Source organism: Muntiacus reevesi, chromosome 4, assembly GCF_963930625.1.
Source record: "Muntiacus reevesi chromosome 4, mMunRee1.1, whole genome shotgun sequence".
Lineage (NCBI taxonomy): Eukaryota > Metazoa > Chordata > Mammalia > Artiodactyla > Cervidae > Muntiacus > Muntiacus reevesi.
Genome location: NC_089252.1, coordinates 53,984,629 through 54,007,948, shown reverse-complemented (window position 1 = coordinate 54,007,948; position 23,320 = coordinate 53,984,629). Strand labels below are relative to the sequence as shown.

Sequence of the window (23,320 nt, the reverse complement as noted above, 5' to 3'; positions counted from 1 at the left end):
CCAGAGGTAGAATCTCAGGTTAAAAAAAAAACAAAACCCAAAACCAAAAAAAAAAAAAAAAAAACCCTCAACAAGCCTCAGACATTGTGAGAGTCACAAATGAGTAAATCTCTCGATCTTTCTGATATCACCTCCAAATAGCCCCTATATTCATTGCCAAAATGAATCAAGGACTCGCACTGTTTGGATTTTGTCCACTCAGAACAATGGACCTCTGGATTGGATGGCTTAACTTCTGTAGGCAGCAGCTTTGGACTTGGCTCCTCAGATGTTTGGTGATTATTTCAGTGGGAAAAAAAACAGCAAAATTTAAAATGAAGTCTTATCATAAAATACATGGAGAGCCACATACGGTCATCTAGTGAGACTGGAAGGGACGCCCTGCTAGGACGCCAGAGGTGACCCTAGGGATCAACAGAATTTACTGAGTGCCAACATGTGTTAGGCACCATGCCACATTCAAGGGGAGAGGAAGGAGGGACGCTTGGGCCCTGCCTGGTTCCAGCCGGAGAGCAGGTCAGGCATGGCTACAGACCAGACTTGTGCCACGAAACATAGCTTCTAACAAGCCAGGCATAGTTCGCTATTTGTATGAAAGTTTGCTACTTTTTAATGTCTTTAATGGCCGCGCTGGGTCTCTGCCACTGCCAGCGGGCTTTCTCTAGGTGCAGAGAACAGGGTCTACTCCAGTTGGGGGTACAGGCTTCTCCTCGCCGTGGCATCTCCTGTGGAGCACGGGATCCAGGCGTGCTCGTGGGCTCCGCAGATGCGCCTGAAGACCTAGCTGTCCCACAGCATGCGGGGTGTTCCCAGACCAGGGATCGAACCTGTGTCCCCTGCACCGGAAGGCAGATTCGTAACCACTGGAGCACCAGCAAAGTCCGATAACCAGTTTTGAAATCCTTCCACATTTATTTTCCATTTGTTGTCCTTATCCCAACCATGGAGATGGCATACTCCAACAATGGGAGTGAGCTAAAACATGCGGTAAGAGGTAGATGGCAACACACACACATACACACATAGACACACACAAACACACACAAACATACACACATAGACACACACACATACACAAACATAGACACACACAGACATACAAACACATACAGATGCACACATACACACACACAAACATACACACATACACACTCAGACACACAGAGACACAGACACACAGACGCACACAGACACACATAGACACATACACATACACACACACAGACACACACATAGACACATACATGCACATACACACACAGACACAGACACACATAGACACACACACACACACAAACCCGCACCGCTCACACTCCAGCCCGCCCTTCCCTGCACCCAGGCGCCCGCTGTGGCACCGGCCCGCGCCCCCCGCTCTGCTCCAGGCCCAGTCACATGACCTGCTGTCCCTGGTGGAATGTCACGGGGTGTCACCGCTGGGCCTTCCTCTTCCCCATGGTCGGGAGGACCTCCCCAGGCTACCCCAGAGGTCCCCGGAGAGGAAGCACGGAGCAAAGACAATCACACACACACGATCAAGCCAGCCAGACCACAGATGCAAACCCAGCCGGGATCAGCCTAGATCAGCTGCGCCCTACAGATAGGTGAGGAAACAAACGTTTAGAGCTGTTTTAGATCCACTTTTTCCTGGAGTGCAGTTCATCTGTAATGTGTTCGTTTCTGCTGCGCAGCAAAGTGGATCAGTTATCCACCGACACAGATCCCCGCTTTTTTAGATTCTCCTCCCACGCAGGTCATCGCAGAGTACTGAGTTCCCTGTGCCACCCTGTAGGTTCTCATTAGTTATCTATGTTACACACAGAAATGTGTATGTTAATATCAACCTTCCAATTCACTCCTCCTCTCCCAAATACCATATGGTATTGTTTACACATGGAATCTAAAAAAAAAAAAGGTACAAATGAACCTACATACAAAACCGAGATGGAGTCACAGATGCAGCAAACAAACCTACGGTTACCCAGGGGAAAGGCAGGGGCGGAAAATGTTTAACGCCGCGCGCTTCGCGGTGGTTTGTTGCTTATTATTATAGCAATGGGTAACTGATACATAGCACATTACAGATGCTGAATAAAATATGGGCTCTATTTCTTTTCTCTCCTCCTTCCCAACGTCCAAGACCATCTTGTCCCTTAGGTCATCACTCGAGGCAAGGGATTCTGTGGAAAGTCCTGAAGACAGCCGATCAGCCTGCTACCTGACAAGTGGTTGTCCAGGCCATGGTACCCCAACCAGAGGAGAGGACAGCCTCTGACTCGGGGGGCTCTCTCTGCAGAGAGAGGCCTCGGAGCTGCCTCCGGCTCTGCCCAACCCGGCCTGTCTCTGCCTCCGCGTCAATGGAAAGCTGGTTTGTCTACGCAAGGCACACAAATGACGGTCCCTCGGGCCAGTTGCTTATCAAGCATATCTAATCACCACACAGCATAGCAACGCATTCAATCAAAGGCGTAAAACGAAGGTCGGGAATGTTCTAAACGTTCTGTTCACATACGCATCGTTTTCATAGTTTGTTACTCATGTAACATGAATGTCAAAATGTTAACTGCCAAAGGAAAAAAATATCTCCAGGCAGTATATATTTTCCACATAAGATGTACAGCAAATTATTTTAGTTTCAATTTCTCACCAACTTGACACAATGGTAATCACTTAATTCTGTAGGGATATTACAAAGAAAAGTGAGGATTTATCCACTCAAATTTTAAAATCCCAGTAAAATCAAGGTGAAAAAAGCTAGTTTTTTCCCCCATGCATAATTACTTAGTTCAGTATTGTGATGGTAGAACCATGTATGTCCCTGAATACCTCTGAATGACTAGGTTTCAAAGAGCTCAAGTAACTTTACGTACTTCTCTGCCAAAGATCAGGAAATGAGAAAGAAAAAGGATAAACTTATAAAAGTGTTGACCCTGGCTTTTTTTCCTTTTTAAAGTGATCACCTTACTTAGCCTGTGCCAGGCCTCAGCTGCGGCATGCAGGACCTCGGCTGCCACATGCCAACTCTCGGGGCAGCTTGCAGGAGGGACCTAGCTCTCAGACCAGGGACTGAGTCCAGCTCCCTGCGTGGGGTGTGTGGCGTCTTAGCCTCTGGACCACTGGACAAGTCCCTGGCTTTTTTCTTTACAGGTAAATTTCAGTCAATAACGGCCTAAGAATTTGTGGTGTATTAAGTAATTGCCACTTAAATGAAAACTTGGCCTACAGATAATTGAAATGACTTAGAAGAGCAAAATAGTCCTTCTGATTTGCTGATGTGTTTGCAAGCTCAAATATTCTCAAATGGGTAACATTTTCGGTTTTGTGTGGAAGCAGAACCACCTTTGTTATTTACAAGACACCGTGAGCACTGTTTCCTCTATATGAACCTATGTGTCACTTTAGGTTAACACAGGAATATATTTTTAATTATGTAAGCAAGTACTTCAAGGATCAAAATATTTACAAAACAGAATATTCCTTTTCAAAGAGCAGAGGCTAGAAAAGAATGCCGGATATAAGCAGACATACAAAACCAATTTCCCCACTCCCCAGCTGAGTGGCTGAAATTAGGAGAATCCATAAAAACAGGCAGGAATGCATCAAAGTGACTCATTTGAAAAGAAATGACTACTCCGTGTTCAGCCATGGGCCAGCACTGGAGGGAGACACAGGCGTACGGCTTCTCCCCTCCAGAGCCACAGGGAAGGGATACAGAAGAGATCTAGAGCGTGCGAGACTCATATTTGGTGATGAGGGGCAGGGGTTAAGCACAATGAGTTTACTTTGAGATAGACTGAGTTTGAGGACACTCAGGCAAAGATGTTTGGATAAAAAGGAAATAGAGACCTGCAACTCAGGAGAGAGATCAGGGCTGCAAGGAGACCTAGAAGTCCTCAGCAAAGACAGAAGACAGCCTAGTGGATGTAATCTTCGGGGGTGAGTATGTTGAGTGAAATAAAATAGCCTAAGCCCGAATGATGGGCAGGGGCCACAAAGGAGACTGCGAAGGAGACTCCAGCTAAGAAGCTGCTTTGTAGTTTGGAAGAGATGACTGCAACCAGAGTTGAGGAAAAGGAAAAAAAAGAATGGGCTGGAGTTTGTTGTGAATGTTCAGAGCTGGAGGACCCGAGGTGGCCAGGAAGGATGGGGAGGGTCTGGACAGGGACAGATGAGATACGATGTCCCGGGAAGGCGGAAGAGAGAGTGTGGAGACACAGATGTGGTGAAGAGGGCAGTATGTGAGCAAGGCAGCAAGAACCAACTGTTCAAGCAGGTTACCTTGGCAGACTACTCAAGCGGTAACATGGGGCCCCAGTACAGTGCTTAGTGATCAGTATTTCACATCCCTCCCCTCGGGGCGATAGTCTGAAACTTTCGATAGGATTTAACCCCACTTTAAGATTCCCTTTAAAACTCATACATACCTATAGTAACTGAGCTTAGGAGCAAAATGTCATTAATGAGAACTTGGTATCACGAAACATGAAACACGGCTTCCAAATGATGTACCAACACTGATGATTCCTTTTCAAATGCCATCTAACTAACTTGGGAGGGTAAAATGGGCAGAAACAGTGTCATATAAAGGCATTCATTAATTTATTCACAGGTGTTTACTAGCTGCCTGTCATATGCTATAGCCAATCTTGTTCTCGTAGAACTTACAATCTGGGGAGGGCGAGGACAGTGACCAGGGAGCAGGTCACACCTGTCTGTGTTCTGTGTGAAACGGGAGGGGTGGTCCAAGGAGATCTCAACTTAGGAGACCAGAGGAAACTTCCTAGAGGCAAGGACCTTTAAGCCGCCAAGATGTGAAGCTGCGTTGAGGTTAGCTGAGTGCGGGAAGCAGTGTTCTAGGCTAAAGGAATGGCCTGGTGTGTCTGGGGCACAGAGTGAACAGGGGGGTTGAAGGGAGATGAGACTGGAGGTGCGCAGGGGTTAGCCTATCCTGTTCAGGAGCCTGGACCTTCATGCTTGGGCAAAGGGAGCTAACAAAGAGATTTTAAACAACGGTGCACTGTGGTCAGATGCGGGTTCCAGAAAATCCACTCTGGCTTAAGGCTGGAAAATGGATAGGAGAAGGTAAGACCTGAGATGAAGAGACCAGCTCAGAGGTTGTTATAATCGGTGATGCCTCCAACAAGGACTGATGCTGAAGCACTGATATTTTGGCCTGCTGATGTGAAGAGCCGACTCGTTGGAAAAGACCCTGATGCTGGGAAAGGTTAAGGGCAGCAGGAGAAGCAGGTGGCAGAGGATGAGATGGTTGGATGGCATCACTGACTCAATGGACATGAATCTGAGCAAACTCCGGGAGACAGTGAAGAACAGGGAAGCCTGGCGTGCAGTCCAAGGGGCCTCAAAGGGTCAGACATGACTCAGCGACTGACACCACCACCGAGGGCAGAAGTGCAGGGGACGGAGGCAGATGTTTAGGAGGTATGATCAAGATGGCCAGTATGGCTAACTTGTGGGAAAAGCAAAGAATTTTGAGTTAGCTTCCTGGCTTCTGGCTTGAGAGTCTGTGTACAAGATGATGCTATTGAGAGACAGAGAATAAAAGAAGAGACTCATATTTGGTGATGAGGGGCAGGGGTTAAGAACAATGAGTTTACTTTGAGATAGACTGAGTTTGAGGACACTCAGGCAAAGATGTTTGGATAAAAAGGAAATAGAGACCTGCAACTCAGGAGAGAGATCAGGGCTGCAAGGAGACCTAGAAGTCCTCAGCAAAGACAGAAGACAACCTAGTGGATGTAATCTTCGGGGGTGAGTATGTTGAGTGAAATAAAATAGCCTAAGCCCGAATGATGGGCAGGGGCCACAAAGGAGACTGCGAAGGAGTAGCCAGAATTCCAAAAAGGAAAGTAAGAGAGAACGTATTTCAGGAGTCAGGGGCAGAGGGGTCAGGAAAGTGTCACGGGCCACGGAGCGGCCAAGGTAAGAATTAAGAAGTAGACACTGGGTTTAGCTACAAAGACCTCAACAGTGACACTGGTAAGAGCAGGTTTAGTAAACAGGAGTGGCCAGAACAAGACAGCAAAGGGCTCGGGCTGAAGGGCAAGTCAGAAACACAGGCTGAGTTATAGCAGCTCTTCCCAGAAGGGAAGGGAGGGAAGAGCCCGCGTTAGAACAGGGGTCAGAGGAGCATTAAAAAAAAGATATGAGAGTCTGGAGCACAAAAATTCGGATGGGAAAAAGCTAATGAGGTGTGGGGCAGGGAGGAAGGAGAGGGTGGGACGTAGGAAGACAGTAACATGGAAACACACGTCACCATGTGTGAAACAAGACAATCAGTGGGAACTTGCTATTTGACGCAGGGAACCCAACCTGGGGCTCTGTAACCACCCAGAGGGGTGGGGTGGGGAGGCGGGCGGGCGGAGGTTCAAGGCGGAGGGGACACAGCTAAACCTCTGGCTGACTCATGTTGCTGTTTGGCAGAAACCAACACAACACTGTAGCAATTACCATTCAATTAAAGGTAAATAAAGGTAAGGAAGAGGTTCTAAGCCTGGAAGGGATCGGGTCCTGAGAAGGCGAGAGAGGCAGGGTCCCAGAGGGAGGGTAAGGAATTGGTTTTCTTGTTTTCCTCCTCATTTTTAAAATTATGAAACCATGACAACATATTCACGGGAGACGTAGAAGAGACACGAAAAAGTTCATACGGTTCCAATATATGTTCCAATTATTTTTTAAGAAGATAATATTAAGAATTTTAGTTGAGAGTTTCAATATCAATCTCTCAAAAACTAATAGAATCAATATACAGAGAAGTAGAAGGATATTGTAGACCTCAGAAGCACTTTGAATCAGAGGAAGTGTTTTTTTTTTTCTTTTTTTGTCTTTTCAAAAGATACTTGATTGATTGATGATTGGTTTACGATATTGGTTTCATTTCTGTCGTGCATGGACATGAATTAATCCCAGCTGTAGTATGTCCCCTCCCTCCTGAGCCTCCCTCCCACCTCCCGCCCACTCCCACCCCTCTAGGTTACTCCAGAGGCCCCGTGTGAGCTCCCCGAGCCACAGAGCAGGCTTCCCTCGGCCGGCTGTTCACGCACGCCGGCGCACACGCATCCACGCCGCTCTCCCCATGTCTCACCCTCCCCTCCTCCCCGCTGCATGCCCCTAAGTCTCTTCTCTACGTCTGCGTCCCCACGGCTGCCCTGCGAGTACACCCAGCAGGACCATTCTCCTAGATTCCACAGACACGTGCTAACATACACTATTTGTTTTTCTCTTTCTGACTTACTTCAGTCTGTGTTATAGGCTCTAGGTTCATCCACCTCATTACAACTGACTCAAATTCGTTCCTTTTAAATGGCAGAGACATCACTTTGCCACCAAAGGTCCATCTAGTCAAGGCTATGGTTTTTCCAGTGGTCATGTATGGATGTGAGAGTTGGACTGTGAAGAAAGCTGAGTGCCGAAGAATTGATGCTTTTGAACTGTGGTGTTGGAGAAGACTCTTGAGAGGCCCTTGGACTGCAAGGAGATCCAACCAGTCCATCCTAAAGGAGATCAGTCCTGGGTGTTCATTGGAAGGACTGATGTTGAAGCTGAAACTCCACTACTTTGGCCACCTCATATGAAGAGTTGACTCATTGGAAAAGACCCTGATACTGGGAGGGATTGGGGACAGGAGGAGAAGGGGACAACAAAGGGTGAGATGGTTGGATGGCATCACCGACTCGATGGACATGAGTTTGAGTAAACTCCGGGAGTTGGTGATGGACAGGGAGGCCTGGCGTGCTGCGCATGGGGTTGCAAAGAGTCGGACATGACTGAGCGACTGAACTGAACTGAACTGAGTGAGGAACTGGCTTTCAAAAAGAAGAATGTCTCTTCCTTTTCAGAAGAATGGACATAAAAAAAGGGATCAGAAGGGTTAAACGTCAAGAGTGGACTAAAGAATTCACTTTCATGCCTTGAACATGAACTGATGATAAACTCTGATGTATGTTAGGAGGCATCTGAATCCAAGATTTTTTTTTAAAATCCTTTAGATTTTTGGATCTATCACTCTGTTTCAGAAAAGCAAAAAGTTCTTTTCCTTTTTTTTTTTTAAGTATTTGGAATCAAAGAAGACTGCAGGAGAGGTCCTGCTTACACTGCAGTCCTGTCAACATAGAATATCTTTTAAAAGTCACACTGAGTTCACTAGAAAGGAAATGCATTTAGTATAGGCCCTGGTGGAGTGGACAGACTTATTTTAATAAGAAGCACTCATGCATATAAAGCAGACTAAAAAACGGACTTTCCTGTCAAATCCATGTTTTACTGGGAAAGGTTTTGATAGTGTAACCCAACAACTACTAGGAAACACATGTCTGCAAATTTGAAGACCATATGACCTGAAGAAACTGCTTTAATCAGTGTTTATCAAATAGACTTAAAACCAGCTCTTATATCTAATTCAAACGTGTTCCTGCTCCTTTACAGAGCGAAATTTCAGACACAGAAAATGACTTTTTTCCAACACTGAGAGTGAACGCTCTACCAGGCTTGTTTTGCTTGGGGTGGATTTTCTTCCTTTCATCCAAGTCACTTGGAATTTAAAGATGAATTGTCACAGGGAAGAAAATCTCATTTATCATACCCTTGACTTTCTTTTAAAGGCGATACGCTTGTCTGTTCCTATGCTCCACCTCCCTGAGAACCACTTTAGCAATAAATTAGGCTTGAACTAAAGTTCTCTGATATGGAGCAGAAGTTCTGCATTTTCATTAGCTTTGGGAAGTCAAGGGCCATTTTACTAGAAATCTAAAGTGATAGGGTTGTGCCTAATCACAGACCAAAAGGACCCACCAGTCTCCTTTCTCTGGACTGCTGCTGCTGCTAAGTCATATCAGTCGTGTCCGACTCTGTGCAACCCCATAGACGGCAGCCCACCAGGCTCCCCCGTCACTGGGATTCTCCAGGCAAGAACACTGGAGTGGGTTGCCATTTCCTTCTCCAATGCATGAAAGTGAAAAGTGAAAGTAAAGTTGTTCAGTCATGTCCGACTCTTTGTGACCCCCATGGACTGCAGCCCATCAGGCTCCTCCGTCCACGGGATTTTCCAGGCAAGAGTACTGGAGTGGGTTGCCATTGCCTTCTCCGTTTCTCTGGACTAAAAGATGCAAATAAAGCGGAGCAATGGACTGAAAACGGCCAGAGGCAGGGGTCAGTGCCTAACGTCAGCTCTCACTGTGGCCAGGATCATGTGGAAGAGACACCACCCTGGGCCCACGGAAGCGGTGGAGAGGTCCCTCTTAAAGACTGCCCCATCGAGGAATAATCTCAAGAACTCCAACCTGCCTCACTGGAGGCAGCCTGGCAACATGACTCCTGACATGATGTGAGAATCTTGGTTAAAATAATGAAAACTGTGTTTGCAAAAATCACGTGGTGGGGGGAATCTGTTTTTGTGCATTTGTGTATGGGGCAACCAGAGGATAAGCCTTGAGAGGAAACTCGAAATCTCAAATACCATGTTGAGAATAGCAGTCAGTGCCTGCAGAAGCCAGTTCAATCCCCACCCCCCCAACACACACACAGAGGTAACGCCCTTCCTCTCGGAAAGAAAGGCGTCCTTCAGCATCTTTGGTCCTCACACCATCACCTCTCTCCCTTTATTAACGCCGACCTCTCACAGAGAACCGAAGCCGCGGGCGAGAGGGCAATCGGAGGCCCTGTTCCGTCTCGGGCTCCCAGATCAGAGAGCTGGAGCTGCGATCAGGGAGGGCGCCGCCCGAGCTTAACCCGGCAGAGGACCCGGGCCCGTTCTCTGGGCTGAGATGCAAGTTTGCTCTGCTCAGCGCGGGTGCGCGCCTGCTCCTGGGGCGCTCCGTGGCGCTGTTCGTGGTGCTGAAGTCTGCGCCAGGGGCGTGCAGGCGGCAACCCACCCACCGGCGCTCCGCTGTCAGGGGCAGCGGCCCGTACCAAGGGGAGGCGAGCCTGCAAACAGCCGCTGCCCACACAGCCTCAGCCAGCACCCAGGTGGCTCCAGGTGTGGCTCGGTGGTTCACTTCTTCTCTTCCCAGGGGCCTTCCCAGGGCCCACCTCTGGGTCAGAGCCCACCCTCTGACCTGGCCTGTCTTTCCTGACGTCCTCTCTGCACACACTGATTCTCTCTCGCCCACCTCTCCCTGGCACAATATTTTGCCTTTGCAGAACACCTTATAGTTGGCACAGTCCTCGCTGGCACCATCAACTGAGCCGTTTCTCTTATACACATAACATTCCTCTTCTCCCCCACAGTTTTTTTTTTTTTTTTTTTGCTTCCTCTGCCCCTGTTCTCCTCCCAAGCACTTTCCAACTAAGCAGGAGACTGTTACTCCAATGTACAGGGCCGGGGGGGTGGGTGGGGCGCAAATCACCTTACCCATCACAGCAAAACTGCCGATTTCTCCTTAGCAACTTATTAGAACAGGCAGAGGTTAGGGTTCCAAGGGACCAGGAAAAAGCCCCCTAAGAAACTCCTAGGGAAATATGGGTAGTCGTCAGGAGGGTGGGGAATGGAGACACAGATACTAGGAACAAAGTGAAGGAAAGAGCTTGACCCTTAGGGGCGCGAGGCTTACTGCAGCTAGGAGACGCCCGGCAGGTGGCGCTCTGGCTCAAGGTGCTCTTGGTAGAAGCCTGACTGTGCTCCTGGCTCCATCTCAAACCTTTCTGCTAAACAACCCCCTCCCCCGCCCAGGTTTGGAGCTCGGTCTTCTTGATCCAAGCACTTATCCAGACTACATTCCTGCTAAAAAGCACCGCTTGCACAATTCTATTTACTGTAACACACAATGAGGAAGGGAACATAAATAAGAGACAAGGTCAGCGGGAGTATTTTTTTCCTTTCCGTGTGTGATTGATGGGTCTCAGATCAAAACTGTGTAATCATCAGTAACATGATTCAGCAATTGGGAAATGCAAACAAGTTGCACAAGGGCTTGCTCTGGTGAGGGCCCTGGAGGGGCCCACAGGGCTGGACCGAGCTCTAAGGGGGCCATGCCAGCAGAACACCTTCTCCCTCCCACCAGGGCAGAGCTGGCTGTGCCTCCAGCCTGACTGGCGTGACCTTTGGCTTTTGCGACACACACTCGGCTGGGCTGGGGTTAATGGCACTTTGCAGGGAGCTCCAATTGAGTAAACAAAAAATGCCTTGCCCTGTTCTAATGGAGCGCATTATTCTGAGGCCCGAGCCTTCATCCAGGCCGCTGCAGCTGCTCGCAGGTCAGTGCTACCAATAAAGCAATTAGCCAATGAGAAAACTCTTCTTCCCCAAGGGGGACTCAGGGGCTTTGTTGCCGTTGCTCTGCTTTTGCTTTGGGTTTTTAAACAAGCAGTCCAAGTGGATCTGACCCTCTTACATCAGACTCCAGGATGAAGACAGTGAAACTGTGTGTTTGCTGAGTGTGATATTTTAAGGAACTGGTCCCTTGTTCAACACAGGCTGGAGAGCTCACAGCTTCCTGTTCAATTAACCTGAACCATAGCTGAACTCTGCCCTTTGAACTCACTCAGCAGATAAATACATTAGCTCACCTAAGGAATCATTAATATTTTTCAATCACATAAAACAAACATGAATGTCTGAACTCAACCCAAGAGAGAGCCAATTATGTATACCACATAGAACATGTTGGGAAAAAAAAAATCGCAAATGGATGTTATTTACAGAACAAAAAGGGTCAAGGAAGAAATAAAACAGATCATGCCCACAGTTCTGGAAACAAAGGGGACTTTCATTTTCATCTCTGTAAACATGAGGGGTGGCAAGCAATACTTAGCAGTTCCTGTTCCATCTACACTTTCTAGAAGAAACAGTGGTTCCTTACTTCTGGTCTGGTTTCTACCCTCTTCCATCAGAAGACACAGCTCCAAGCCCTTCTCTTCGAAAGTGACTTCAGTGCTCATGCTCACAGAGTCCGAAACATTGCATACCTGGGGACAAATTTTATTCCCAATCTGCTACAAATGAACCAAAAGAATTTCTGTGGAAGTTTTACTGCCTTTAAGGGAACCAGTTTTAATGAAGCAAGCTAGCTGCTTTAATGAAATAATTTCACAGTAGAAAGTGATGTTCCCGTGATGTTAGTCTAGCACCTAAACAGATTTTGTTTTGGGGGGAGAGAGGAGGGGAGGGAACGGAAGGGAAAGGGAGAGGAAACACGTTAAATGCATCTGTTTTGTTCTTATCCCTGCGTGTCATCTCAGAAGAATGAGTAAAACATCCCCAACCGAGTCATTATGCATTTCAGTTTGATTCAGTTTCACTTCCCACAATTCTGCCTCATGACTCCTCCCCTCACACCCCCTTTTCATTTCTGTTTGGTTTGGAGTGTGGGCTTAATGCCCAGCTAGCCTAGATGAGAACACTTAAAGGAATATCACAAGCGCGAAGGGTAAATCTATTGAACGAGGGTCTTTAACTATGTGGTTTCCTTAAAGGGAAAGGTTGGATCAATAGGATCAATATGAAAGGTTTCCCTGGCCCTGCATAAAAGGGTAAGGGCTTCTCTTTTCACTGGTTTAACTTTACTCTCTGACAAATGCAAATCAATGGATCTGTGTTTACAACAGATTCCCTAACAGACCCAACTTGGGTACAGCCCAGAGCCTCGCTCTGGGGGGTGGGGCGGCCAGGCTTGTTCTGGGGGATGCTCCAGGCCCTGGGGGCAGGGTGGGCTTGCTGCCCACTGGGATCCTGTGGCTACTGCCTGTGGTCTCTCCAAAGAAAACAGACAGAAATGGAGCAATGGAGCACCCGATTCTTCCAAAGATGCCTCAACGCAAACACAAAGCCTAAATTCCTAGGAGTCGGTCAACCTACTAACTGTACCAATACAGATCTGGCAGGCTGACTACACAGAAGAAGCTGGAGTTGGATACTTACAATTGGAGCAGCCCATATATTTCAGGTTCTAGAATGTTCCTTCCATCCTTTCTCAGGTGGTAACTGGCTCTCTTAGCTATTTTGAGGCAAACCACCGAAAAACTGTGGGTTCTTTCCCCCCTCAATTTTACCTTTCCCTTTAAAAATGTGATGCTTTCCAGAAATGACATGACTTCAAGTCAATGCTGGTTACAGAGAAATTATTTTTCTTCCTGCAGGAGAAAGTATATGTATATTTGATTACGCGAGCCAAAGTCCAATGCTGATTAAATTACGCTGGAGGTGTGCTTCCAACCCAAACAAAGTCTGCTTTCTACAGAAGAGTAATGGATCTTCAGACGGCGAGAGGGGCACCAAGGGGGAACGAAGCGCCTCCTCTCCCTCTGGGACAGTTTGCGTGGGACGGTTTTCCTGACAAATGTCCACAGCCCCGAAGAATCTTCCCCCCACCGAGACTAGCCCTGTCTGCACAGCCCACGCCTGGCCCATCCGCACCCTGCTATGCACGAGATGGGCTCAGTCACCCAATCAGGGCCCCTGCCCCTCCTCCCCTGCCCCACAAAAACCTGCGTCCATTCCTCAGAGTCTTAGCCTGGAGACCCGGGATCGTAGAGCTTTCCCCAAAGGCACGGCTGTGCATTAGGGGGACGGATGGGGTGCTGGGGGGCCTCCAGCTCACATGTACAGGCTCTGTGCCTGACAGCATGAATATCCTTCTTGGGCTCCCTCATAACGCCTCCCCCCACCAGGAAGGGCAATTTTCCCAGGTCAGGGAAAACAAGGGCCCCTGAGCAGGCCGGGGCTGAGGACAGTCCAGGGTCTGTAGATGAAGGTTCAGGCCCTGGGCTCCTCATCATTCACCCTTCTCCCCAGGGCCCTTTATCCAGACGGTGCTCACATTTTATTCCCTCCTCGGTTCCCTTCCTCTGGCAGGAACCCAGAAACGGAATCCCTGCTTCTCCTCTGAGGTTTTCATTCCCCCAGGGACGCCCGACACAATGCCACTTCTCCTCCAGACAGTTTCTGCCGACACCAGCCACCGCAACTGTGTGAACCGGGCAACCCCCTTGCCCTGATCTTTCCTTCGAAGAACTGGTTCTAAAGCCCAGAAAAGTGAGGCTGTGGAGTGAAGGCAGCGGCAGAGGCAGCCTCGTTTGCCCCTCTGGTTCCTACCTGGAGCTCCAGGAGGTAAGCCCTGCCCTGGCACCTCTGGGCAGTCCCGCGCCCCTAGAGAGAAGGGGGCCCACTCTCCTCCTGGGGACACGGGGCACCTGGGGGCCCAAAGTCCCCCTGCCCCACCCCCAGCATTCCCCAGGAATCCAGCCCTGTTTGAGGATTCTAGGAGGGGCTTGAAGACTCTAGGATGGGGGTGAGGGAGACACGAAGAGTCCACCCTCCGAAAGTCTGCTCACCTCTTCCGGAACCTGAGGACCCTTCCCCTGGGGCTTGTGGGGAGGGGCCAGCTGTCTGCCTCACCAGGCGGAAACCACATAAGATTTTTGGTTTCTGTATCTGATCATCTGAGCTGACTCAAGTCCATTTTCAGAAGAGGGGGTAGGGCTAGGCGTCAAGGAACCGTTTGAAAGCCCCCTTCTTTAAGGAAACCCATTGGTGGGAAGATTAGCCCGTCTCTGGGGAGAACAGAAAGAAATAACTGCTGCCCCTTGGCCGCCCCTCGAGGCAGAAAAACACCAGGTTTGTTTTTGTCCTCTCTCCTTTCCTTCCTCCTCCTCATCTCCTTCTTGGAGAAGGAAGGAAAACACTCCTTTCTTCCAGGTTGAAACCTTCTCTTGAAGGAGAAGCTTTCGTTTTTCTCAAATTGGAGAACTTATAATAATAATAAAAACCTCAACGATTTACTTCTGGTCTCACCCACACCACTGCCCCAACTTTCTCTTTCTTTCCTTCATTCACCTTGGTGTTCCTTCTGCAAGAGCCAGCCACTGGGCGAGACCTGAAAGGTTGGCAGGGTGGAGGTCTCCCTGCGGGGGGAAGGAAGAGCTTTGAAGTTCTTTCCTTTTCCCCATCAAGGCAGATGTCTCAGAGAAAACTTTCCTACCAGGGGGCCAGGCCTGAGTCCCGGGTCTCAGAAGGGAAAATCGCTCCAGTCCCCAGGAGGCTGGCAGTCCCCCGGGCTGTTTTTTCTCATCATCCTGCCCCCGGCGGGGTGAGAAACAAGATTCTCCCCTCGTTGACCCAATTAGCCCAGAGCAGAGCAGACCATAGAGGGTGACGCCTAGGCCACTGTCACTGGGGCCTCGTTTAATTGTCCAACTAATGCATCGGTGTAGAAAGTCTGCGAGTGGGACCATTTAATGCGAATGTTCTTTCTTAAGGAGGACAAATCTAGATGGGTATGGATCCGTGGATCAGGAAGCTGCGAGGCTCCTAGGCAGCTTTAGAGACCTCGTTTCTAACGTTCAGCTCGGAGTATCCCGCGTAAGGAGGGGTGACCAGATTTCCCGGATGGTTTCGGCTGAGAGAGAGGTTGCCCTGGGCCCTACTGGAACCGATGCGGGCGGCGCGGGCGAAGGCGAAGGCGAAGGCCCCCCAAGCGAGGGAGGACTCGCTTCCCGCGCGGCGCCTTCGGGGACACCCGCCACCCGGGGAGCGCGTGCGAGGAGCGCGCGCGGGGAGCGCGGAAACAGGGCCAGAGGTTGGCAGCCCGGCGACAGAGAAGACCGGGGGTTGGAAGGGCGGCCTGGGGCGGCCGCCAGACCCGAGCGCCGGCCTGGAGCTGGGGAGGCGGCGCGGCGGGAGCGCCGGGGAGCCGGGCCGCTGGCGTGCGCTCTGCTGGGAAGAGGGCGCCCGTCGGGTTTACTGGAAACGCGCCGGATCGGATTCCGGATCAATGAAATCTGGGTCCACACGTTTACGTTCTCGTTGCCAGCATTAATGCTCTTTTAATCTTCTAAACATTATCAGCATCGATCTCCCTCCATATACACATTTGTTTGAGGAAAGTGACATACCCACACGGCGCAAAGCCTGGAAGGAAAATACAGGCGCCGCCTCTGGCATCCAGGGCGCGCGGCCGCCCGGCCGCCCGGGCTACTTCTCCCGCGCACGGGTTCACTGCCCTCGGCCGCTCGGGTCCGCTCCCGCCCACCCCAAAGCGAATTAGGAAGGTATTCTCGAGGCCACCGCGGACTTGACCAAGAAAGGATGGGGGCGAGCTTTCCAATTATTCACCCAACCAGCCGGCACGGGAGGGGAACACGGGTCCACCGTACAGACCAGGGCGGCTGACCCGGCGGCAAAGACACTGGGACCGACTGGGCGCCGGCGAGGGAGGGGGAAGGTCTCTGCGAACGGGGTCCCCGTCCCCACCCTGAGGCTCACCCCCAGGCTCAGCGAGGCCTCCGGACGTCCCCTCGGCTCCAAAGGAGCCGCAGGCGCGCCGGGAGCCCCTGGAAGGCGCCGCGGCCCACTGGCCCGGCCATGCTCCGCCGCGGGCGTCAGCGGGCCCAGGCGACATCCCAGTGGGTTGTTTAAGGGTTCGCGGCCGCTGGAACAGAGTTGGCTCCGGATCGGCCGCTGGGAGCTGCTGCCCTGAGCGTGACAGGCGCCTGTCCGCCGTGGGGACGGGAGACAGGCTCACCGCCGGCCGCCCGGGGGAGTCCGGCTCACAGGAGGCAGAAACCTTGGCCGCGAGGGTCGAGCGTCGTTGGGGGCTCTGCTCTGTCTTCCAGCTGTCGGAGGAAACCAACTCTCGCCATGGGGAGCGCCATCTCCCTCCACGAGGTGCCCCTCCACTGTCTTGCCTGCGTTCTCTCCGTCTTTCCTGTTTCTTCTCTGTGCTTGATTCAGAGGCCTCTTGGGCTCAAAGCCAGAGAGAGTTTGTTCTGGAAGCCGCTGGGGAGTTGCCCCCCTCCCCCTCAAGCCTCTTCTCCCGTTAATGAAAACTGCCCTGCGGGAGTCAACCCCTGCACACCGGGGAGGAGGCCCAACCCGGTGTGGTCGCGAAGAGTTTCCGCTGTGGCCACCCTTTATGAACGGAGTCATGCACTTGGAACCCCTTTCTCTTAAATCGAACCTGAGTTTCCCCGAATCTTCTCCCTTCCCCTTTAAAATACTACCTGGGGCTGTGGATCCAACACCCCTGCAGTGGGAAAGGAGCAGAGCAAGGCCCCCTTCTGCTGTGATGGGCTGCACTCCACCTCCGGGAGAGGGGGCCAGCGCTGGCCTGAAGCAGACGTCTTAATTCTTAATTCAGGGTTCCCTCAAACCCCTGCCTGCTTAGGCCTCTGGCAAGACCCAAAATGAGAACCAGAAAGAGAAATTAAGAAAAGATAGAGAAGTTAAGAGAGGATAGAGAAATCAAGACGAGACAGAGACTTGGTCTTGGTGAGATGGGGGCTGGGTGCTCTCTGCCAGGTTCCCACATCAGGGTCTTGCTGAAAAGGCCCCACTGGGTTTGCTGAAAGCCCCGGGAGCCCTCCGCACTGTGAGTCCGCTGTGAGAGTGGGATCAATACTCCTGGAGGAGAAGGCCTCGGTGTTTCTTCTCCATTTGCTCCCTTTCGCTAGCGCTCCTGAGCACATAATACCTACTTACCAGGCCCAGCTTCTGCGTCAGTGTCTGAAGAGACTGATCTACTGACCCCAAGCTGAAAAGACTCCTGTGTAATAATAACCACTCGACACACTTGTAGTTGCTGATAAAATGGCCAGATAAAAAGGCTAAAGCTCTTGTCCCTTTTCAACTCCGGGTAATAAAACAGACACGCATTTGAATGCTTGAGCAAAGTGGGGTCCCTGGCAGGAGATTTCCACTCGCCCAAGGAAGCTCTTGGCCTCCTGCTCTGAAAAGCCCTGGTGCCCCATGAGGCCAGCCCCCCAGGGCTGGCCCGGGGACTCTTCGGCGATGGGTGGTGGGACTGCGGTCCCCCGGGATGCCATACTCTCCCTAATCCCCCTGACGCTTTTACAAAAAGGCTTGAGACCGGCTGACAAGCAAAGCATTTCTTTCCGGCTCACTTTCAGACAGATGTGGGCAGAAGGCTGGCTTTTTTAAAAAGAGCTCTGTCCTCTGCCGGACAGGCATGAGGGGGCGGCAGTGCTCTGAGATGAGCCCGGTAAGAAGCCCTGTCACCCTGTCTTCCTTACCCTGGCCTCCCTTCCCCGAGACGGACCGCCAAGTTTCTTCTGTTGCCTGTGCCCAGGAAGCCCGTCCTCGCTAGAACTCTCGGAGAGGGACTAAGGGCATGTTCGGGGGGCCTAAGACAAAGAGGGGGGACCACACCGTTTGGAATTGTCAGTAGGCTTCCAGTCCATTTTTCACTGATACTATTTCCTGCTTAATCTTTTCAAGGGACCAAGAGCAATCAGAGGAAATGGTAGGAGAGGATGAAGAGTAAGCTAGGAGAAAGAGAAAGTAGGTTTCGAGATCCATGCAGAACTATTCGGAGTTCTCCGACTTGGGGAAGCTCTGGGGGTGGCGGACCTAGTTTTCAGGACCTTTTCGGACTGAAACTGCGGGCGGTTATGGACTAGAGACTGGAGTCCTCCAACAGGCAAAGGCAGACGGTGGCTGTCAGAGTGGAAACGCCCCCTCCCCACCGCCTGTCACATCCCCCAACCCTCTCCAGCGTCGGCAGAGTGCACCCCAGGAGCCAGACTCAACGGTGCGAGGAAAGCCCCAGGGAGCCCGAGAGGAAGCTTGAGCTTTACCTCCGGAAGCCCGTTGTGCTCGGCTCGGAACTTCGGGCTCCCCGCTCCCTTATGTAAATGACCTCCACCGCGAATTGTCCCTCAGACAATCTGACGATCGGGAGAGGTGGCTCAGTCCAAAAGAAGCCGCCCAATCCCGGCCTGCAGTCGGGGGCCGTGCGTCCTCCCCGGCGGGGCACCTGGACACTTCGCCCCTCCCAGTCCGTGGCAGGGTCCCCGGGGGCGCAGCGCAACCGCCACGCACACCGCGCCGGGGCACAAAAGCGCGCACCCGGGTACCAGCCGCAGCCCGGGCTGCGCCTTTCTCTCGGCTCCCGCCGCCCACACGGGAGGTTTCTGCGCTCCTAGAACAATAGAGGGCTGTACCTCGCGGCTCGGCCGCTAGAGGAGGCACAAAGAGCCCAAGTCGACTCCAGAACAATGTAACCGGCGCGTCAACCCGTCCCCTCCCGCCAGTCGCCGGCCCTCCCCGTCGCCGAGCCCGGCGCAGCACCCGCGTCCGCTTAATGCAAAGGCGGAGCCGGGAGCCCAGCGCCCAGGAGGCGTTAACTAACCTGCATCTTAATTTCTCAGCACCCTCTTTCGCGAGCTCCCAGCCTCGTCCCCAGGGTGCAGCCACACCTCGGCACATCGCGGCCAACGCTGGGAACCGGGCAAAGGGCGGCCGGCCAGTAAGGCAGGACGCTTCCCGCTCCGAGTTTCCCCTCTCCTGTCCTCCCAGAAGGGTGAATGTGGCAGTCCCAACCTCACTGTGGCTGGCCCCAGCCCGCTCTTTCCATCACAGAGTCCCCGCGCCAATGTCAAGGCCGGAGACCGGCTCCGGAAGCGCGGTTGTATCCCGGCCCCCCCACCCCGGTGCTCCGCGTGGGCAAGGCTGTGCTTCCTGTCAGTGACCGAATAAGTTTGCCCAACATGGTGGGGAGAAAGACCGCAGAAAGATCTCTTCCCCCTCTAAAGCCCACTACCTCTCGCCACCAACTGCCTCTATCTGGGGAGACCAGGCAGCTGGGAGAAGTGAAATGTATTGTCTGAACAAGAGTTCAAGCGCACAGGGTTCTACATAGAGGCAACCCCGCCGTCCCGGGAGTCTGGGAAGGAGAGGGCTCCTAGTGGACACCGCACACCCTCCTCGTGCCTCCCACAACTGGGGAAGGTCCGAAAGAGAGGGTAGAGTGGTTGGCACGGTGAGCAGAGTGCGAACAAAACCGGGATGGGATCGTTCAAGAGACAAGGAGGTGAGAAGGGAGAGAAAGAGCAAGGGAGAACAGAGAAAAGAGGGGAGAAAGAGGAAACGGAGAAGGAACGGAGTAGAGAACAAGTGGCAAGCGTGGAGGGCAGGGGCAGGGGACCCGGAGGGGAGGCTCGGTGCCCGCACCCGGGCCGCCCGGCTCCAGACGGCCCTCTGAGCTTACCTGCCAGGCGTAAGGCGGACATGCGCTGGAACTCGGGCTCCTGCAACCACTTCCACATTCTGCGGAAGGTCTCCCTGCCAGATTTGAGTTTACTCCACGGTTTGGGGTTCCGGAGCAGGTCGGAGAGAGTCCCCTGAGACCGGCACAACACCCTCTGCGCGAAGATCGCCTGCGGGATGCTGTAGCGCTTCAACTCGGCGGTGATGCGCTGGGCCACCTCTTTGGTGTTGATCTCCTCCAGCTGGCCGGAGGTGGCCACCTGCGATCCCGAAGACGACGAGGGTGGCCTCTCGCGGCTGGGCGCCAGCACCGGCCCGTGGGACTGAGCGTGGCCCGGGTGGTGCAGGCCGTTGAGGTGCGACATCATGGCCGCGGGCGGGGTGCCCAGGCCGCGGGACAGGTGCTGGTCGCCGCGGGTCAGCATGGCAGTGTGGTGCGCGTCGAAGTTGGGGCTGAGCATCTTGTCGGGGCCCGGGGGCCCGTAGTTGGGCAGGCTCTGCTGCGCGTTGTGGAGACCGCCCAGCCCGTTGCCCAGCGGGGTGGCGGCCAGCGGGGACAGGCTCTGGCCCATGCCCGGCATCTCCTTGTAGGGGCTGTAGAGGCTGTTCATGGCCGGGAGCCCGCGCTCGTCGCGCAGGAGCGCGAAGCTGCCGCTGACGTTGCCCGAGAGGCGCTGCTGGTGGTGATGGTGGTGATGGTGCGGGTGCGGGTGCGGGTGCGGGTGCGGGTGGTGGAACTTGTCCGAGACGGTGGAGATGGGCGGCAGCGGCTGCAGCGGCGTCAGCGTGGTGTAGGTGTTGCTCATGCCCATGCCGGGCGGGGACGAGTCGCAGGACATGCTCATGGCGTGGTGGAGCGGGATGGACAGCTCGGGCCGGTAGTCGCCGCCGTCCAGGATCGAGGCCATGCTAGTGACCATGGCCGAGCGCGACGCCGCCGCCGCCGCCGCGGCCGCGGCCGCCGTGCCCAGCTCCTGGTGCGCCGTTGGCGGCGGCGGCGGGGGCGGCGGCGGAGGGCCCCGCAGCGAGCCGGCGGCGCCGCGGCCCGCGTGGTGGGGGCTAGGGCTGGCCAGCAGTTCCGGCTCATGGCCCGGGCCCCCGCCGCCGCCCCCGCCGCCCCCGCCGCCGCCGCCCCCGCCACTGCCGCCGCCGGCCGGCCCGTGCAAAGTGCCCAGACTTTCCATTGTCAGCTCCGGGTTCATGGCGCAGCCTTCTAGGTCTTTGGTGAGGCATCGATAGGCGGTGTAGGCAGCCTTCATTCAGTCCATCGGGGCCCGGGGGCGGCGGCGGCGGCGGGGGCGGCCGGCGGGCTGGCGAGGCGCGCGTGGCGGAGCTCGGCTGCGGGCGGCGACGGAGGGCGCGGGAGAGCGTGTGTGTGTGTATGTGTGTGTGTGCGCAGGGGAGCGCGCGTGCGGGTGTGCGCCCCGGGTTGCGGGCGGGCGCGACCGGGGCGGGGGCGGGCGGGGCGCGCGAGCGGGAGGCGGGCGGGCGCGGGAGGGTCACCGGGCCCCGCCGCGCGGGCCGGCGCGCTGCCTCGCCATGTCCGAGCCCGCTCCGGCGCCGCCGTCCTCCGTCTGCGCGAGCGGGAGCTGTCCAGAAGGGCTCTGCCGCTCGTCCGGGCGGCCAACCTAACCCGCCCGGGCTCGGGGCGGGGCAGCGCCCGACGGGCGTCGCGAGTAGCCACTCGGCGGCCGCAACTTCCCCCGGGGGGGCGGGCCTCCTGCGCGCCGCGACCAATGGCTGTGGAGGGGGCGGGGCCGCGCGGTTCAGGTTTGGCTGACGGCTCTGTGCCTCTCTTTTTTTCCCCTCCCTGGCCGCTGGAATCAAACGTCAAGCGGAGGGACGGAGGGGAGGGGAGCGTGGTGCGGAGAGAGAGGCGAGTGTGCGGGCGAGGGGGAGAAATCACGGTGGAGATGCCTCTCTGTGTCTCTTCCGAGCTGCCACGACCGGACTAAAGGGCTTTGCTTCACCCCAAAGCTTTTCTCGAGGCTAGGAAGCCAACTGCGTACGGCTGTTAAACGCAAACTCCCATCTCCTAACAAGCCACTACCCGAGGGTCACTAGCTGGGAGCCAGTAATGCAGCTTTTTAAAAACGCAGGCGCTAATGTATTGTAATGCACGGTAAATCCCCGAGGCTGGGGCGTGCACAGTCTACGGGGCGAAGGGAACAACCAGCGCCCCCGCCGCCCCCGAGCGGGCCTCTGTGATGCAGGCAAAGTTAACACGATCACATCATTTAATTACCCAACAAGCCCATAAATCTCTTAGTTATGAGCCTTCAGAAGGGCCCTGCTAGATTGCAAAGCAAAACTGGAACACCAGGAGCTGCGGTTTCAAGGTGACCACATGCTGGCTGCGGGAGCGAGTCGGAAAGGAGTGGGTGGGGAGGGGGGGTGGAGAGGCTGGGGGTGGGGGCCGTGTACCGTAGGCTGGTTTGCCGATGCCTGTAGCGAGCAAACTTCGGGGTGCTGGGAGTGTGTAAACCGTCCGCGAGGTTACCGATCTTTACACACACACACACACACACACACACACACACACAGACACACGTCCCTCAAATCCTAGGAGAGGGACGTCCGGGGTTAAGGCTGTGGGTAGATGACCTGGAGCCCAGATCTGCATATCCAAGCCTTGGTTTTGAAAAGAACAGAGCCTTGGTCAGTTCCAGAACGCTCGCAAGTCGCAGCTTTGAAAAGTGCACCTTCAGGAACCCAGTATTTCCGTTGTTGACTAACCCCCGGTCGGCTACTGGGAGTGGAGCGCGCGTAGAGAGAAGGGGCAGATTTCTGCGGCCCGGGGTTGGGGTGGAGGGCTGGTGGAAGGCCGAGAGCCGCTCCGCACGGAAAGCCTTAAAAGTAGCTGCTTCTTCCAAAGCAGGTTGCGCTCTGTTTGCCTCCGAAGATTCAAGCTAGCGGAGGTTGCGCAGATGTTGCCTTTGTTTAAAGAGACAGTAATTAAGGACAGGGTGGACATAAGTTTGAGAAGCGTGACCTATTTTCTTTTGATCAGCTGTCAAAAGAAGAGCAGGGGGTCTCCTTAAGACAGCCCCCTCCAACCACTTCCAGCTGTTAGAGAAAACTTGATAAGAAAACAAGGACACAGGCTGGAATACTGTATATGCCTTCCTGGCGCTAGAGAAAGGTTTTATTCATTTGGAAAACAGTTCTTAGTCTCAGTCACCTTTTATGGCCGCCCTCCTCTCTATTCTAGATACAGAGCCAAAAAAAAAAAAAAAATCCCCCCCCCCATCATCCTGTCACATGAATGTACGGTGACACTATTTACAGATCAACTTTATTGAATTCTGGCCCAAATCTTGCCAATTATTCTTTCAGATAGCCTCTTCTCTGTGCTATCAAAACCTGGGC

At 53.5% G+C, this 23,320-nt stretch overlaps 1 protein-coding gene across 1 annotated transcript in view; it reads right to left on the bottom strand.

The window, feature by feature from the left end:
• ONECUT2 (one cut homeobox 2) overlaps positions 1-21,210 on the bottom strand; it is a 43,486-nt gene extending 22,276 nt beyond the window's left edge. The window contains exon 1 of the mRNA XM_065935236.1: positions 19,953-21,210. Coding sequence (XP_065791308.1) covers positions 19,953-21,210 — 1,258 coding nt within the window. The remainder of the gene's footprint in view (positions 1-19,952) is intronic.
• Positions 21,211-23,320: the final 2,110 nt, after the last annotated feature.